The sequence below is a fragment of the Dunckerocampus dactyliophorus genome, chromosome 5, assembly GCF_027744805.1.
Source record: "Dunckerocampus dactyliophorus isolate RoL2022-P2 chromosome 5, RoL_Ddac_1.1, whole genome shotgun sequence".
Classification (NCBI taxonomy): Eukaryota; Metazoa; Chordata; class Actinopteri; order Syngnathiformes; family Syngnathidae; genus Dunckerocampus; species Dunckerocampus dactyliophorus.
Genome location: NC_072823.1, coordinates 17,654,650 through 17,669,260, shown reverse-complemented (window position 1 = coordinate 17,669,260; position 14,611 = coordinate 17,654,650). Strand labels below are relative to the sequence as shown.

The window sequence follows — 14,611 nt, the reverse complement described above, 5'->3', positions numbered from 1 at the left end:
AGTGTAGGAAACCGTAAAAAATGTTAAAAAATGCTGCTAAATAAACAGATAATCACAGCGTTACAGTCAACCTCCCCTGTAGCGACACCCGGTGGTCCGAAAGGAAGCACAATCGAAAAATGACAATATGAAGAGCATTTATTTCATTCATTCGTCAAATTAAAATCGGGTTGTAAATATTGTCTTGAACGTGAACGCACTGTATTTAGAAAAGATAAATACTATGGAGAAGGCAAATTCGTGTGGAAATCGACAAAAAAGCCACATGGATACTCCGAGACAGAAGGTGTCGCCAGTGAGACAGCAATATTGAAAGAGAAGAAGACTGCAAGCTGCACATTAATGTCTTTGGTGCGAACTGACTGTCTGACGCCGCGCTTTTAAGCGTCTTTGCCAGGGTCAGCTATTTGAACATCCTACGGCGAGAGTGGAAAGGACAGTCCCGCCCATCATCACCTCGGGCCAAACATGGGGGAAATCATTCTGCCACGACGTATGTTCCTCTGGTGCATGGCGGCTATCTATATGATAGCATTTGTTTCTCTCTACGTGCAGATACCAGGTAAGAGACATAGAGTAACTTTTGGGGGAGAACTAAGTTCCCTTCAGCGTGCTGTATGTTTGGCATGTTAGCTAGCATAGCATCAAAGGTGGTTTGGAAAGTTTTAGAAAATTGTGTAATTATTTAGCAGGAAATACTTCGCTACAGGAGGACCATATAGCATTTGTTGCGACATTACACACAAGCTGATATGAAGCCCAGTACAGTACCTTAATCAGTCTTAAACTACAGTATCCGCAATGCCCAGCGTTGGCCACTGGCTTTAATTGCAGAAATAAGTTGTATTATGCTAATTGGTGGCCAACATTTTTATAAAAAACAAGTCACAGTATAAATTACAGAGGTCTACCAACTATTGTTGCAGAAAATATCAAACCTTAAAGAAAAAAAATAGAGCAACATGGATGCCAAAAACAATGATGTGTCTTCCAATGATGTCAAAGCATCACTGGCAGATAATAGCACTTTACTTGTTGTTATTGTCTGCTGATTGTTATGAAGTGAAGTTTGGGTATTCTAAAATCGCATTTTGTGTAGTGATGGGAATTGCGGCTTTTTTAAGAGAAGCTTATGGGTTTTCTTATTGTATAAATCACTTTATCCACTTTATCCAATTTTTTTTGTTGCTTAAATAAATGTATTGCCAAAGTAATGTAAAGTTACAGTATGTTTGAAATCATACAGTGCGTCATGTCAAATGTATGTATATTTATATATCTTTGTGTCTAGGTCTGTATGGCAATGAGGGTCTGCTACCTGCACGTAAGCAGCTGCGTTACAGCGGCAAGTCTCTTTGGGAGCAGCTGCTGACCTCCCCCACCCTGCTCTGGTTCGGACCTCGCGTGGGTCTGGACACGCACACTGGCATGGAGTTGCTGTGCCTCATCGGGGCTGGGCTTAGCCTGGCCGCCACGCTGGTGGGGGCGCTACGAGACAGCATGGTGTTTTTCTGCCTCTGGGCCTTGTACTTGTCATTATACCAGGTGATAGCTATACATGGTAGTGTGTGTGCTCATATAGTTGATGTTATGTCTAATCCTTCTCACCTTGTTTTGCAGGTGGGGCAGGTTTTCCTCTACTTCCAATGGTGAGTCTTCTTTATTTTTTAATTTCATAATTTTTGCATAAGTCTGGCAATAATTTGATCTAAACAACAGTTGCTCATCCATCTTGAACACTGCCCAGGGACAACCTACTTTTGGAGACGGGCTTCCTCTGCATCCTTGTTGCTCCGATTACTCTAGTCAGGGGGTCTCGAGCGCCCCGAGAGCATGATCGCGTGACCTTCTGGCTGATCCGCTGGCTACTCTTCCGTCTCATGTTTGCCTCTGGAGTGGTGAAGCTGACCTCACGTTGTCCTACTTGGTGGGGCTTAACTGGTATGGCCCCTTCTCTCTGCTTAATGCCCATAGGTGACACTATAGTCTAGGACCGCTAATGAACCTGTAAATCTAACACATTTTCAGCCATATAGGACAACCACTATTAGACATACTGTATTTTTAAATAGCATAGTAAATGTCCATATACACTGGAATCTCAGTTAGCTCCCTGGTGAGCGTGTTTTTGGTTAATGTTGAAAATTTTGCTTCGGTTTGCGTGCATTCTCCATGTAGCGCACAATATGGTGCATGTCTTGTCGTATTATTAATCCATCTTTATTATTAATATATTTTTTAATCCGAAAATGTCTTTCCTTGTTCGCATCCTACTAGCTAGCGAACAAAATGGCAACCGGAACCGGAAGTTGGGTTGCCCATTTATGATGTCATCAGCTGTTGACTCTCAAAAATGTTAGCACATAACACGTTTTATAGTTTTATAATTATACTGTTACCTGCATAAAACAATTCTAAATGCATATAAACGACGAACGTAAGGGTTAAATGAACATTTAAAGTTACTTGTACTTTCATTGAAGACTGCTGTTTCCAAAAACACATACACCTTTGATAAATATACACTGCTCAAAAAAATTAAAGGAACACTTCGAAAACACATCAGATCTAAACTGGGGGAAAAATGATCTTGAATATCTTTCCTGATAATAAGTGGGTGATGTATTAGTAACAAAATGATGCCACATAATTTGATAGAAATGAAAATGATCACCGTATAGAGGGGGGAAATCAAAGACACCTCAAAAATGAAAGTGAAAAAATGATGCAGCACACTGGTCCATTTTGCTAAAATGTCATTGTAGCAACTCAAAATGATTCTCAATAGTTTGTGTGGCCCCCACGTGCTTGTACGCATGCCTGACAACGTCGGGGCATGCTCCTAATGAGACTACGGATGGTGTCCTGGGGGATCTCCTCCCAGATCTGGACCAGGGCATCACTGCGGTACCTGGACGCATGGAGGAGATTCCAGGAGACAGGTAGTTACTCCAGGAGAGCTGGACAGGGCCGTAGAAGGTCCTTCAACCCTCAGCAGGATTGGTATCTGCTCCTTTGTGTGAGGAGGAACAGGATGAGCACTGCCAGAGCCCTACAAAATGACCTCCAGCAGGCCACTGGTGTGAATGTTTCTGACCAAACAATCAGAAACAGGCTCCATGAGGGTGGCCTGAGGGCCTGACGTCCTGTAGTGGGCCCTGTGCTCACTGCCCAGCACCGTAGAGCTCGATTGCCATTTGCCATAGACCACCAGAATTGGCAACTACACCACTGGTGCCCTGTGCTCTTCCCTGATGAGAGCAAGTTCAACCTGAGCACATGTGACAGACGTGAAAGGGTCTGGAGATGCTGTGGAGAACGTTATGCTGCCTGCAACATCATTCAGCATGACCGGTTTGGTGGTGGGTCAGTGATGGTCTGGGGAGGCATATATCCCTGGAAGGATGCAGAGACCTCTACAGGTTAGATAATGGCACCCTGACTGCTATTAGGTTTCGGGATGAAATCCTTGGACCCATTCTCAGAACCTACGCTGGTGCAGTGGGACCTGAGTTCCTCCTGGTCCACGACAATGCCCGACCTCATGTGGCTGGTGTATGCAGGTAGTTCCTGGAGGATGAAGGAATTGATACCATTGACTGGCCCCCACGTTCACCTGACCTAAACCCAATAGAACACCTCTGGGACATTATGTTTAGGTCCATCCGGCGCCGCCAGGTTGCTCCTCAGACTGTCCAGGAGCTCATGGATGCCCTGGTCCAGATCTGGGAGGAGATCCCCCAGACACCATCCGTAGTCTCATTAGGAGCATGCCCCGACGTTGTCAGGCATGCGTTCAAGCACGTGGGGGCCACACAAACTATTAAGAATCATTTTGAGTTGCTATAATGACATTTTAGCTAAATGGACCAGTGTGCTGCATCATTTTTTCACTTTCATTTTTGGGGTGTCTTTGATTTCCCCCCTCTATAGGGTGATCATTTTCATTTCTATCAAATTATGTGGCATCATTTTGTTACTAATACATCACCCACTTATTATCAGGAAAGATATTCAAGATCATTTTTCCCCCAGTTTAGATCTGATGTGTTTTCGAAGTGTTCCTTTAATTTTTTGAGCAGTATATTTCAACAGATTTATTTGCAATTCTACTGAATATATACTAGAATCAACAAATAATGCAAGATAATTGCTTTTCAAATGGTGTTTTTAATTTATTTGGTTGTTTGTGCCACAGTGAGCACACATAATTCAGGTGGGGCCTCCCCTACTCTGGAAAAACTTCATTTTTGCCTCTAAATGTAACTAAAAGCAGCTGTATGTCACAGATATCAATCCATCTCTGCTGTATACCTCGTTGGCACGGACGTTGAAATGTATGCAAACATTATATCCCGCCCTCTTCCTGCTTTGAGCACGTAAATATGCCCTGTGTAGCACACATGCACATTAGTTATGTTTGTTGTCTGCTAATGATAGCAATTTGACAATGTTTAGCTACTAATGTTAGCTATCATTGAATTTATAGCCTATTGTAACAACAACATGACTGAAAATTGTTGATCGCTTCTTTGGGTTTGCTTTTGTGTGTGTGTGTGTGTGTGTGTGTGTACGAGCTACGGACATGTACGTGAATTTCAATCAGCTGTGATCCACCAGCCATCTTATTCGGGCCAAACGACAGTTTTTAAGCAGTTCAATTAGTAAGATATTTTTTTTGTTCAATCTGTTCTTTTAAACCACTGTTGGTAATTATTGGTAGCCGGTGGTGGTGTTTTTATAGTTATTGGTTGAAAAACATACAGAATATAGCAGACATACAGCAGCTTGAAGACAGAGGGAATCTGTGATGATAACAGATTGAGCCAGAACTTGACCTGACGTGTTCCACGTGTACATGGAACAAGGTAGCTGCAGACTGCCAAACAACTGAGGGAGAATAAGATGTCTTCATCTTCCATTATGTTATTTTGGCCCCACCCTCTGGAAAGTTTGGTAAAGGTTGTTTTCTCCTAAAAACAACATAATTACATAGAAATACCCCAAACCAAAAATGTTGTCTTTTTTCTCCGAGGTGATAACCTACAACAAACTGCTAATGTATTTTTTTCCCTCACATTCTGGTTCTGTTGTACAGCGATGACTTATCACTACGAAACCCAATGCATTCCCACCCCTCTGGCTTGGTTTGCCCACCAGTTGCCAGTCTGGTGGCAGAAGCTGAGTGTGGTCGGAGCCTACGCCATCGAGATCGCCGCACCGCTGTTTTTCTTCAGTCCGCTACGCAGGCTACGACTTGGTGCTTTTTACTTGCAAGTGAGCACAACATGTTCTGTCTTGATTTGCTCTTAAGCTTGCAGGGTGTGCACAAATAAAATATGATGCGTCCATCACAGCCGGCGGTGACAAGGATTTGCAAGTGATTTTAATGAGTTTGTTCTCTTTGTACAGGTGCTGCTGCAGGTCTTCATTATTTTGTCAGGGAACTACAACTTCTTCAACCTTCTGACGATAACCCTGTGTCTGTCTCTGCTCGATGACCAGCACGTACGCTTTTGGCTGCGCAAGTCTGAACAAAGCAGCCCCGATGGTGCGCAAAACACAAACCGTATCATAGTATAATGCATTCATGGTGCATTACTTTATTGTAAGTTTTTAGTTATTCAGATAGTCTTAATTGTATGGCTTCCAGTGTTGGGCATGGGTCAGGAATAAGTAATTCATTAATCGACTGTGTGGAATTTATTGCTGATTGTTATTATAATTGTCACCCTTTCAGGCTCCAAGCTGTGGTCACGGTTGTGTTACCTGCTGGAGCTTGCCGTCTGGTCTCTGGTGATTTTTGGCACAATCATGTGTTTTGACCTGAAAGTGGACACAGCAAAGGGTGCAATCTCTTCCAAGACAGGTACAGTGTATAACAGTGGTTCGGCGACCAGTGACTCAGGGTCCATGTGCATATTGTGCATACCTTTTTGTTTTTTCAGCGTTCACCTACCATCACTTTAACCAGTTTCTGAAGAGTGTCACTATCCCATGTGTTTGGATCGGTGTTCTCTCCCTCATGTGGGAGATGCTCACAGCCATGTTCAGGTATCACTGTCTCCTTTGTTTGTACACGCTGTACTGCACAATGTGGTGGTGTTTATTTTCAACTAAAAGTGTGATATGTGCTGTTGTGTTGCAGGTGTGCATGTGTCTCTGGTTTCCTGAGAAGGTTTTGTGCCACTCTCCAGTGGACAGTGTTTGCTGCATCTGCGGCTGCCATGTTCACCATCAGTCTGGTGAGTGTAATTGACAAACTCCTTATTCGGACTTCATGCATCAGAATTAAGCCCCACTATATGCATGCAAAGTGTTGTGCCACAGGCCGCACAGTGGCCTAGTGGTTAGCATGTTGGTCACACAGTCAGGAGATCCAGAAGATCTGGGTTCGTATCTTCGTTTGGGCATCGCTGTGTGGAGTTTGCATGTTCTCCATGCGTGCTTGGGGTTTCTGCGGGCACTCTGGCTTCCTCCCACATTCCAAAAAGATGCATGTTAGGTTAATTGGAGACTCTAAATTGTCCATAGGTATGAATGTGAGTGTGAATGGTTGTTTGTCTATATGTGCCCTGCGATTGGCTGGCGACCAGTCCAGGGTGTACCCCGCCTCTGGCTCAAAATCAGCTGGGATAGGCTCCAGCATACCCCCGCGACCCTAGTGAGGACAAGCGGCATAGAAAATAAATGAAAAATGAGTAATGTGTCACCAGGTAATAATGGAAATGAAAATATGGAATTGCTGTTTTCTACAAGATGTTGGAGTGTGTTTTTCCCATTTTTATTTCTTTGATTATTGTGCTCTTTTTTTCCAAGTTGTGTTGTTGTGCTTCCAGGTGCCATTCACCTACATAGAATATGACTCCAATGCTAGGCTGTGGCCCGGGGTGCGTCAAGCCTATGAGTTGGTGGATCGTTACCAGCTGGTTAACTCATACGGTTTGTTCAGAAGGATGACCGGTGTCGGTGGGCGGCCTGAGGTTGTCATAGAGGGAAGTAATGATGGCATAACTTGGACGGTGAGAGGAATGAAGGCTGGTCCCTTTTATCAGTTCTGTGACACCAGAGAGAGTTTAGTTTACAATTTGTGACAATTTCTTGTAGGAAATTGAGTTTATGTACAAACCTGGCAACATGAGTGCGCCGCCCCCCGTGGTGATGCCCCACCAGCCCCGCTTGGATTGGCAGATGTGGTTTGCTGCTCTTGGTAGTCACACACAGGCTCCGTGGTTCACCAGCCTCATGTACCGTCTGCTGCAGGGCAAGAGAGATGGTACATAGTGCATTACCCAGCTTGGCAGGTTCCTGCCTTTTTCAAAATGAACTGTACTTATTGTTGCTATGTGTACAATTTCAACCATGTTGCATGTCTGGTCATACCCACTCTGCAAATAGTTAACTTTTATGATATCGTCACTTAGGACCTTGAAGGAGTTCATTTAAAAGTCATCAATAGGTGCTCAAGTTTAAGTAACTGTGTTCAATTTTGTTAGAACCCGGCTTATTACAGTGCCCCCTAGTGGCTTTAGACTGAAGGCTGAAGATGTCAAAGCCAGCGTGTTTCAGCACGTTTGTAAAAGCGTCCCCAGGAAGAATTTTTGAAATGTTAGAGGCGATCAGTGATTTGTACATTTGACTTCTGTGTATGTTTTTTGTCTCTGCAGTGATTGAGCTGATCCAGACAGACATCACTCAGTACCCATTCCACCAGGAGCCCCCTTCCTACCTGCGGGCCCACCGCTACAGATACTGGTTCACGGAACCAAAAGAGGATGGGTCAGTGGCGATGGCTACTAAGATTAAAAGTGAAATATTCATCAATATTTCCATTAGAAGTATTGATGCAATATCATATGGTCAGCTAGGGTTTTATAACACTCTTAAGACAAAGAGAAAGTTTACTTTATGGCTGCAACCTCTGTGCAGATCATACCCACACCGATGGTGGAGGCGGGTCTATGATGAGGAATTTTATCCCTTGGTGCATCTGGGCCACTCATTCCTCGAGAGCATACTAGAGCAACACGGACTCAAGGTATGTACACACTCACTTGGCACCTTTTTATTAGGCACACCTACACCAATCTCTTTAATAGTTTGCCTCACAAGTAGCTAAATAATGTGATGAAAATAATAGAAACAGCTCTGTGTGCAAAGCTGCCAACTCTTCCTAATTCTGGGGGAGACTCCCTGAAATTGCTGTTATCGACCGACATCCGGACCAAAGTAAAAAATCTCACTGATTGTGATGCTTTTGTGTGGATGTAAAATTCTGTAGCTTCTGCACACCAAATGTTGGGGTATGATGCAGTGCAATCCCAAAACACTGTAAACCACAACCACATTAATACGGCTTTTCCTCAAATAGTGGCCTCACCTCAAATAAATGCCCCCAAAAAACATGTGGTGTCACAAGGTAGCTATAATTTACTTTGACTGATACCACCATGTGTCAAGGTAGACATCTTTACCAAAACACGTCACGCTGAATTACACAGTGGAGTTTAGTGACATGATGTCTGCTAACGAGAGTCTGTAGCTTTTAGAGTGGATTTACAAACAACAGGCACTGTGCAGGAAAATAACTTTTCTGTTAGAGACTGTGATACATCTCATAATTTGCATGAATTATCAAAATGTATAAATAACTTATTTTTAATGCATTGTTCAAATATGACCTCCACTATTGGATTTGATTTAACAATCAACTGCAGCCTGTATATGAGGAAATATGGAATGCCTCAAACACAAGTGAGCATGGTTGTATTAATAACTGTGCAGGACAAATCGCCTCCACGTCGCCGGTCCAACTCTAGCATTGCCCATGCCATGAGGTGGGTGCGTGCCCAGGTCACCGGTGTTCCCGCTCCTGTGCTCATCTGGACCCTCATTGGCTGCAGCGTCACCCTGTGCCTACTGCAGGCATTGACAAAGAGACAAATGGCGAACGATTCTGAGCAGGCCAGCGATTTGAAAGACGAAGAATATTTAGGGACGTCATCTCGACGAAAGACGGGAGATGAGGATGAAGAACAGGAGGAAGAGCTTGAGGATGAAGTGGAGGAACATGATGAGAAAGCGTTTATCAGCAATGAAGAAGATGATGAGGAGGAGGAGGTGGTAGTCACAGAGGAGGAGGGACAGTGAGAGAAAGGTTACCAAATTGAGCAAAGAGGTGTGTGTGTGTATATATTTGTACTTTCTGATCAGGCTCACTTTTGTACATGTTGATATACTATTCATCAAGCATCCATAACATGCTGGTTGATTTGAATTTATTTTGAAAACACTCACTTGTCAGCACACCAAATGAATGACTGTTACATGGAATTTTTTTTATTTTTTTTTGCATTTGATGTATGAACAGAACAAAATTATCACAGCACTTTTTCTTATCACCCTCAAGTGTGCCTTTCTGTGCCAGTGTAAAAATCTGTGCACTAAACCAACACACTTTTTAAATAACATTGAAATACAATAAATGATTTAAAAGTCAACTGGTCTAAAAAGTGGTTCATACTTACAAAGCATATACAGTTTAGAATTTACATAGATTTAATTAAGTGGTACACTTTTGGGCATAAATGAAGTGCTTGCTGTGCTGGTTCACCACTTTAGAATTCCAGGACAGTACTTGTCAATCAGCGACTGGTAGTACGGACGCAGCTTCTCCACATTGGGCAGCTCTGTGACCTTTGTGTAGAGGTCAAAGTTGCTGCAGAGATCACACACACACACACACATGCAGAAACAGCATCACAAACTACATTGTGCGATACTCCGTAACGATGTAACTCACTTGAATTGTTTCACCCAGGGCAGCATTTGCAGGTCTTTGTCATCACACAGGTGCATGTAGTCGCCGTGGGAATGCCAGGGGTAGAAGGAATGGTACCGGATCATGTACAAGCCCTGCAAGGATGGCACAAAGACAAGACGCATGGCAGAGGCATGTGACCATGTGCTGAGGAAGAGTAATTAACACTGGAGAATACTCGCCTCCTCTGGGATGTTGCACTTGTTGAACTTGAGCACTCGGTAAAGATACTCTGAAGGGCAAAACACACGAAGTGTCAATTCAAACTGTTATGTTTGAAAAGGCAGAATCTTTGATACAGCTTGTGTACTGTATGGAAGTCTACCTATTTCTGTGACCAGTAAGTTTATAAGATAGAATTCTGTAATTTACAATATTTTTACTCACCATCATGACCCCAGGAGATGAGGACATTGTCTAGTCCACAGTTTGGTTCGTAAATTCCATATTTGGAGCTGAATATATGATACAAAATCAAATTTGAAATTAGTTATTTATATTGCAAAATAGGAAAAAAATGTTCTCGATTTTAAATACTATTTAAAGGATTTCTCTTAAGAAAAAATTAGACTGACAAGGTTTCGATTTAACAAGATAACTACTTGTAGCAGGGATTTATCTCATCCGGGTTTTCCAGGAAGGTGCTGTCTCGGAACACGATGGAGTTTTGAAACTGGCAGCCCACAGGGAATGTGTCACCCACGACGGCCCACTGTGGACACACACACACAGACTACTGTATTAGACAATGCTTGATGGCTAACCATTGTGTGTTATTGTCTCTTACTTGACGTTCATCCCACAGAGCCATCGTCTTCCCAACATCATGAATCAGACCCACCAGCTGGAACCAGTCTGGGAAAAAGACATTGGAGACATTTATCTGAATCCGCAGGGGTAAATTCTGTCAGTCTGCGGGGGGGGGCGTGATACATACCCATTTAGGGGTACAATGGCTTGTTACTGGGGTGGTACACTCAAAAGTTCTGCTTTTGTACTTTAGACATCTTTGTATTGTATCTGGAAGACCCTATTTGGCCCTACAAAATGTACACACAGTTAATTTGTGAGTCTAACCATTAACCCTACAAAGTACATCACTGTAGCATTTTACCAACACGGTAGCTTTAGGAGTACGGTGTCTTGGTACTACCATTTCATTTTGTTACCTTTACAGTGTGAGAACATACCTGTGCATTATTATGCCTGCTTAGCTTTGAACCCAAAAATGATTCCTATAAATGCATTGGTGCACATTATACCTTAGGTTTCATAGTGTTGTAACGTCTCTGTGACTGTTTGTACCTTTGTCTGGGTGCTCTCTGCGGATACCCTCAGCCGTCTGGAAGGCATGGAAAGAGTTGGGGAAGTCCACATCTGGATCAGACTCGTCCACCAGCTGGTCCAGAGACATGATGGCGTCCATCATTGACATCTCTGTGTGGTTGCAGTTGCTCCATTCCAAGTGCTACAGGAGAGTCAGAGGACATGTCACTACCCAAAAGGTACGGCTGCCATGTCATATTATCTTGTATTCATTACTCGTGTTGCTAAATCATTTTTGTTTGAGGTTGTTTGATAAAAAGGCTTCAATGAGAAATAGTCCTCCAGAACATTGGCATTTGGAGTGGAACCCCTCAATTCAAATGCCCTTAATGTTGTACTCTTGGGAATTCAACTGAAATTGACATAGAAAGTATGCCTGTAAGGTTGCACAAAATTTCAGGTTTAAGCACCATCATGCACATCACAGAAGGTCTCAGTATATTTTTTGAGCATCTAAACTAGGGGTGCTCAAAGTGCACCTGGGTGGTAGCTAGTTTTTTATCAACCCTTAGTATATTGTAAAAAATAAAATCAATTCCTGGTTGTGATATATTATTAGATAGTACACAAATCAGTTTTCTTACCTGTAACACAAGGCTAAGATGATAGCTCAGCATACTGTATGTTGACCTACATGGATTGATTTCACGTATTTTAAAATACAAAGTATACACCTGATCTAAAGGATTAACGTTAAAGGATTAACATTTCTTGGGCTTTTTTGCGTAGCCACCACAAAAGGTTTTCAAAGGGTTTGAGTGATGGCATAGAGGAAAATGTGATTATAATCAGAGCTGGGAACTTGAACTTGTTATGATGTAGGAACGTGTTACACGCTTCTCTGTCCTGGCTGCTCAATATACGTAGCATGACTAAATTGACATTGAGTCAACACCAAGAATAAAATACAAACGGAACATATACTGAAAAGTGGGCTGTGCTTCGTCTTTATGTAAAGACACTCTTTTGCAAACACCTTCACATCATGAGTCTTCAAAGTTAAGCATTTTATTATACAAATGTGAACTTATTGTTACACTTGTGACAGTTACTACTGTTAAAAATGTTACTTGAAATTGGCAGCACAGTTAATAAAGCTTTTATGATGATTATTTCCCTTGTTGTGTCATACGTTTGCTCGGCGCAAAGCATCATAAAGCATTATAGGGATTGAGAGAGTGTGTCACCGTGCGGTGCTGCTTGTTTGGTCTCACCTTTCGCCTCACGAAGTCCACAGTCTGGTTGGTGTGCATCAATTTGTATGTGTTGAACACACGCTCCTTGAGGCTTCCAGCCTGAAACACATAGACATAACTAAGTTACTATGAAGTCAGAATATTTCTTTTGTCATTCAAAATGCAGGGCATTCACTGGCCACAGCATTATGTACACCTGCACAATTTAATAGCATACTATACAAAACCTGTATCAATAAATAATTCCATAATAATGTAGTCGTGATCAAGACTGTCGGATGTATTGATATTGAACTAATACTAATTGGATGCAGTGTGTTTCTGCACCACTACACGGTACAACCACAGTTCATTTAATAGACAAAAAATAGCATTAACACTAGACCTGTCAATAATAGTGTCGGTAACTAATTTTTTTCATTACGTTAAACGTTTTAGCGTCTGATGCTCTTTTATAACGTTATTCTGAGCTGAACACAACAGCAATGCAATTCCATCACCATATACTGTATGTATCTCAAACTCACAAACACGTCTGGAGTCCTTTCATCATCTGAACCACACTTCCTCATTGTCACTAGATGCATTCAGAGACACTCCGAACATCCCAGCTACATCTTTATTATGCGTGTATGTGTGGGATAAATAAGCAGAAATATCAAGAAAAACAGTAAGTGGATATTCTTCACTTTCTGGGAAATCCCAGAAAATTCCCTCGTGAATTCAACTAAAATGACATGGCGTTTTTGAACGCATCCACTCATTGCTCATAATAATAGTTAAAGTGTGATTGAATTAAATTAGAAACTATTGTGCTACTATTAAAGAAAATAGTGTTAGGTAAATACATTTTCAGACGTGTGCTTGATTTAAACTTTCAGTTCATGTGGAGCTGTTAATACATGCAAATATATATATATATAATCCTGTCCTGTCTTTTATCTTTCTTTCAATAAAATATAGTGAAAATGGGCATATTTCAGACATATATATAGTTAATTATGATTAATTAATTTGAAAACTGATTATTCAATCAAAACCTTTAATCATTTGACAGCCCTAATTAAAACCTTTGCAATACAGTTTTTTATTATGAGCTATTTTTGTGGCAGGACTTACAACTGTGTAGGTGTACTTAATAAAATGTCCAGTGTAATGTGATGCTCAACTTTGTTATTAAACATTATTAATATTTTAATAATGTCCTCGCATCTTCACATTGTGCCTGAGGTGCATTTAGAATTCATGGCATTTTGTATTAGCTAAACGCTACTTTACTTTGACATGGAACATTGTGTTTCTAAACTCTAATTCAGCATAAACAACTGAAACTTACCTCAAAGTTCCTGTAGTCTTCCTTTTCTTTGGTCTTATTTGTCAAATTTGGCCGGTATGCCAGCGACAGGTCTGGACCCTGCATTTGAAATAAACAATGAAGACTTAAATATATGTTTTAATAATAAAGCAAGTCAAAAATGGCTGACGGTAAAATCCGACATACTAAATTGATGACCCTCATGGTTTGTAGATGAAGTCTTGTTGCAGGTGATGACTTGCGTCTGTTTATATGCCACCGTTTCAGTCCTCTGAGCTAACTGCCACATGCCAAAACATGTTGTGCCCTGTCACAGTTTAACCAGACTTCATCAAATCTAACGGGGTACACTGCAGAGAACCTTGACCTTTTGTGTGTTTGTATATGCTGGCATGGAGTTCAATAACTGGCGTTGAACTGGCTTTCTCTCATGTAGAATGACTCAGTGTTTCTTTGTTCCGCATTGTAGTTGATTGTTAGTGTCACTGAAAACAGCGTGTTTTAATATAAAACCAAAATGCATTCATGGTGTGTAACCTATGACCTTTTTGAACATGACAGAGCCTAACCAAATCTAAAAACCAAACTGTCCACTCAGTATTTGGCTGGTACACACTGTTAATCATTGACGTGCGGTCCTCTGCAGCACCTGTCATGATGAAAAAGACAATATTAATACTTGTTCATTGAAATGTACTATAGTGTGTGTATATATATATATATATATACTATTTATATATACATATATGGCTGAATTTGCCGATTTACTGATCAAATACAGCGAAGTAACCCAAGGTGAGGCCATCATGAGGACGGCTTCTTGGATTAGTGCGAAAGATCATGGCGCCTACCAGGTTGTCTTTGTCAGCATGTCTCCACCATGACTTTGTACAGCCTGTTAATGTCTTTCATGTATGTGTGATGTCATTATTCGTGCTAATCAGACAATAAAAC

General features: G+C 41.7%; 2 protein-coding genes across 2 annotated transcripts; one reads left to right on the top strand and one right to left on the bottom strand.

The window, feature by feature from the left end:
- Positions 1-298: 298 nt before the first annotated feature.
- Positions 299-9,500, top strand: lmf2a (lipase maturation factor 2a). The gene is made up of 14 exons (XM_054777459.1): positions 299-562; positions 1,292-1,545; positions 1,621-1,649; positions 1,748-1,941; positions 5,099-5,277; positions 5,413-5,551; positions 5,741-5,869; positions 5,949-6,054; positions 6,149-6,245; positions 6,840-7,022; positions 7,108-7,276; positions 7,668-7,779; positions 7,930-8,038; positions 8,785-9,500. Exons 1-14 carry the CDS (start codon positions 469-471, stop codon positions 9,148-9,150), a joined length of 2,160 nt encoding a protein of 719 aa, XP_054633434.1. The 5' UTR covers positions 299-468; the 3' UTR covers positions 9,151-9,500.
- Positions 9,262-14,005, bottom strand: miox (myo-inositol oxygenase). The gene is made up of 10 exons (XM_054777460.1): positions 13,844-14,005; positions 13,679-13,756; positions 12,361-12,441; positions 11,126-11,288; positions 10,608-10,675; positions 10,423-10,532; positions 10,208-10,275; positions 10,003-10,052; positions 9,803-9,915; positions 9,262-9,718 (listed from the first exon to the last, which is right to left on the bottom strand). The coding sequence occupies exons 1-10, from the start codon at positions 13,859-13,861 to the stop codon at positions 9,610-9,612; spliced, it is 858 nt and encodes a 285-aa protein (XP_054633435.1). The 5' UTR covers positions 13,862-14,005; the 3' UTR covers positions 9,262-9,609.
- Positions 14,006-14,611: the final 606 nt, after the last annotated feature.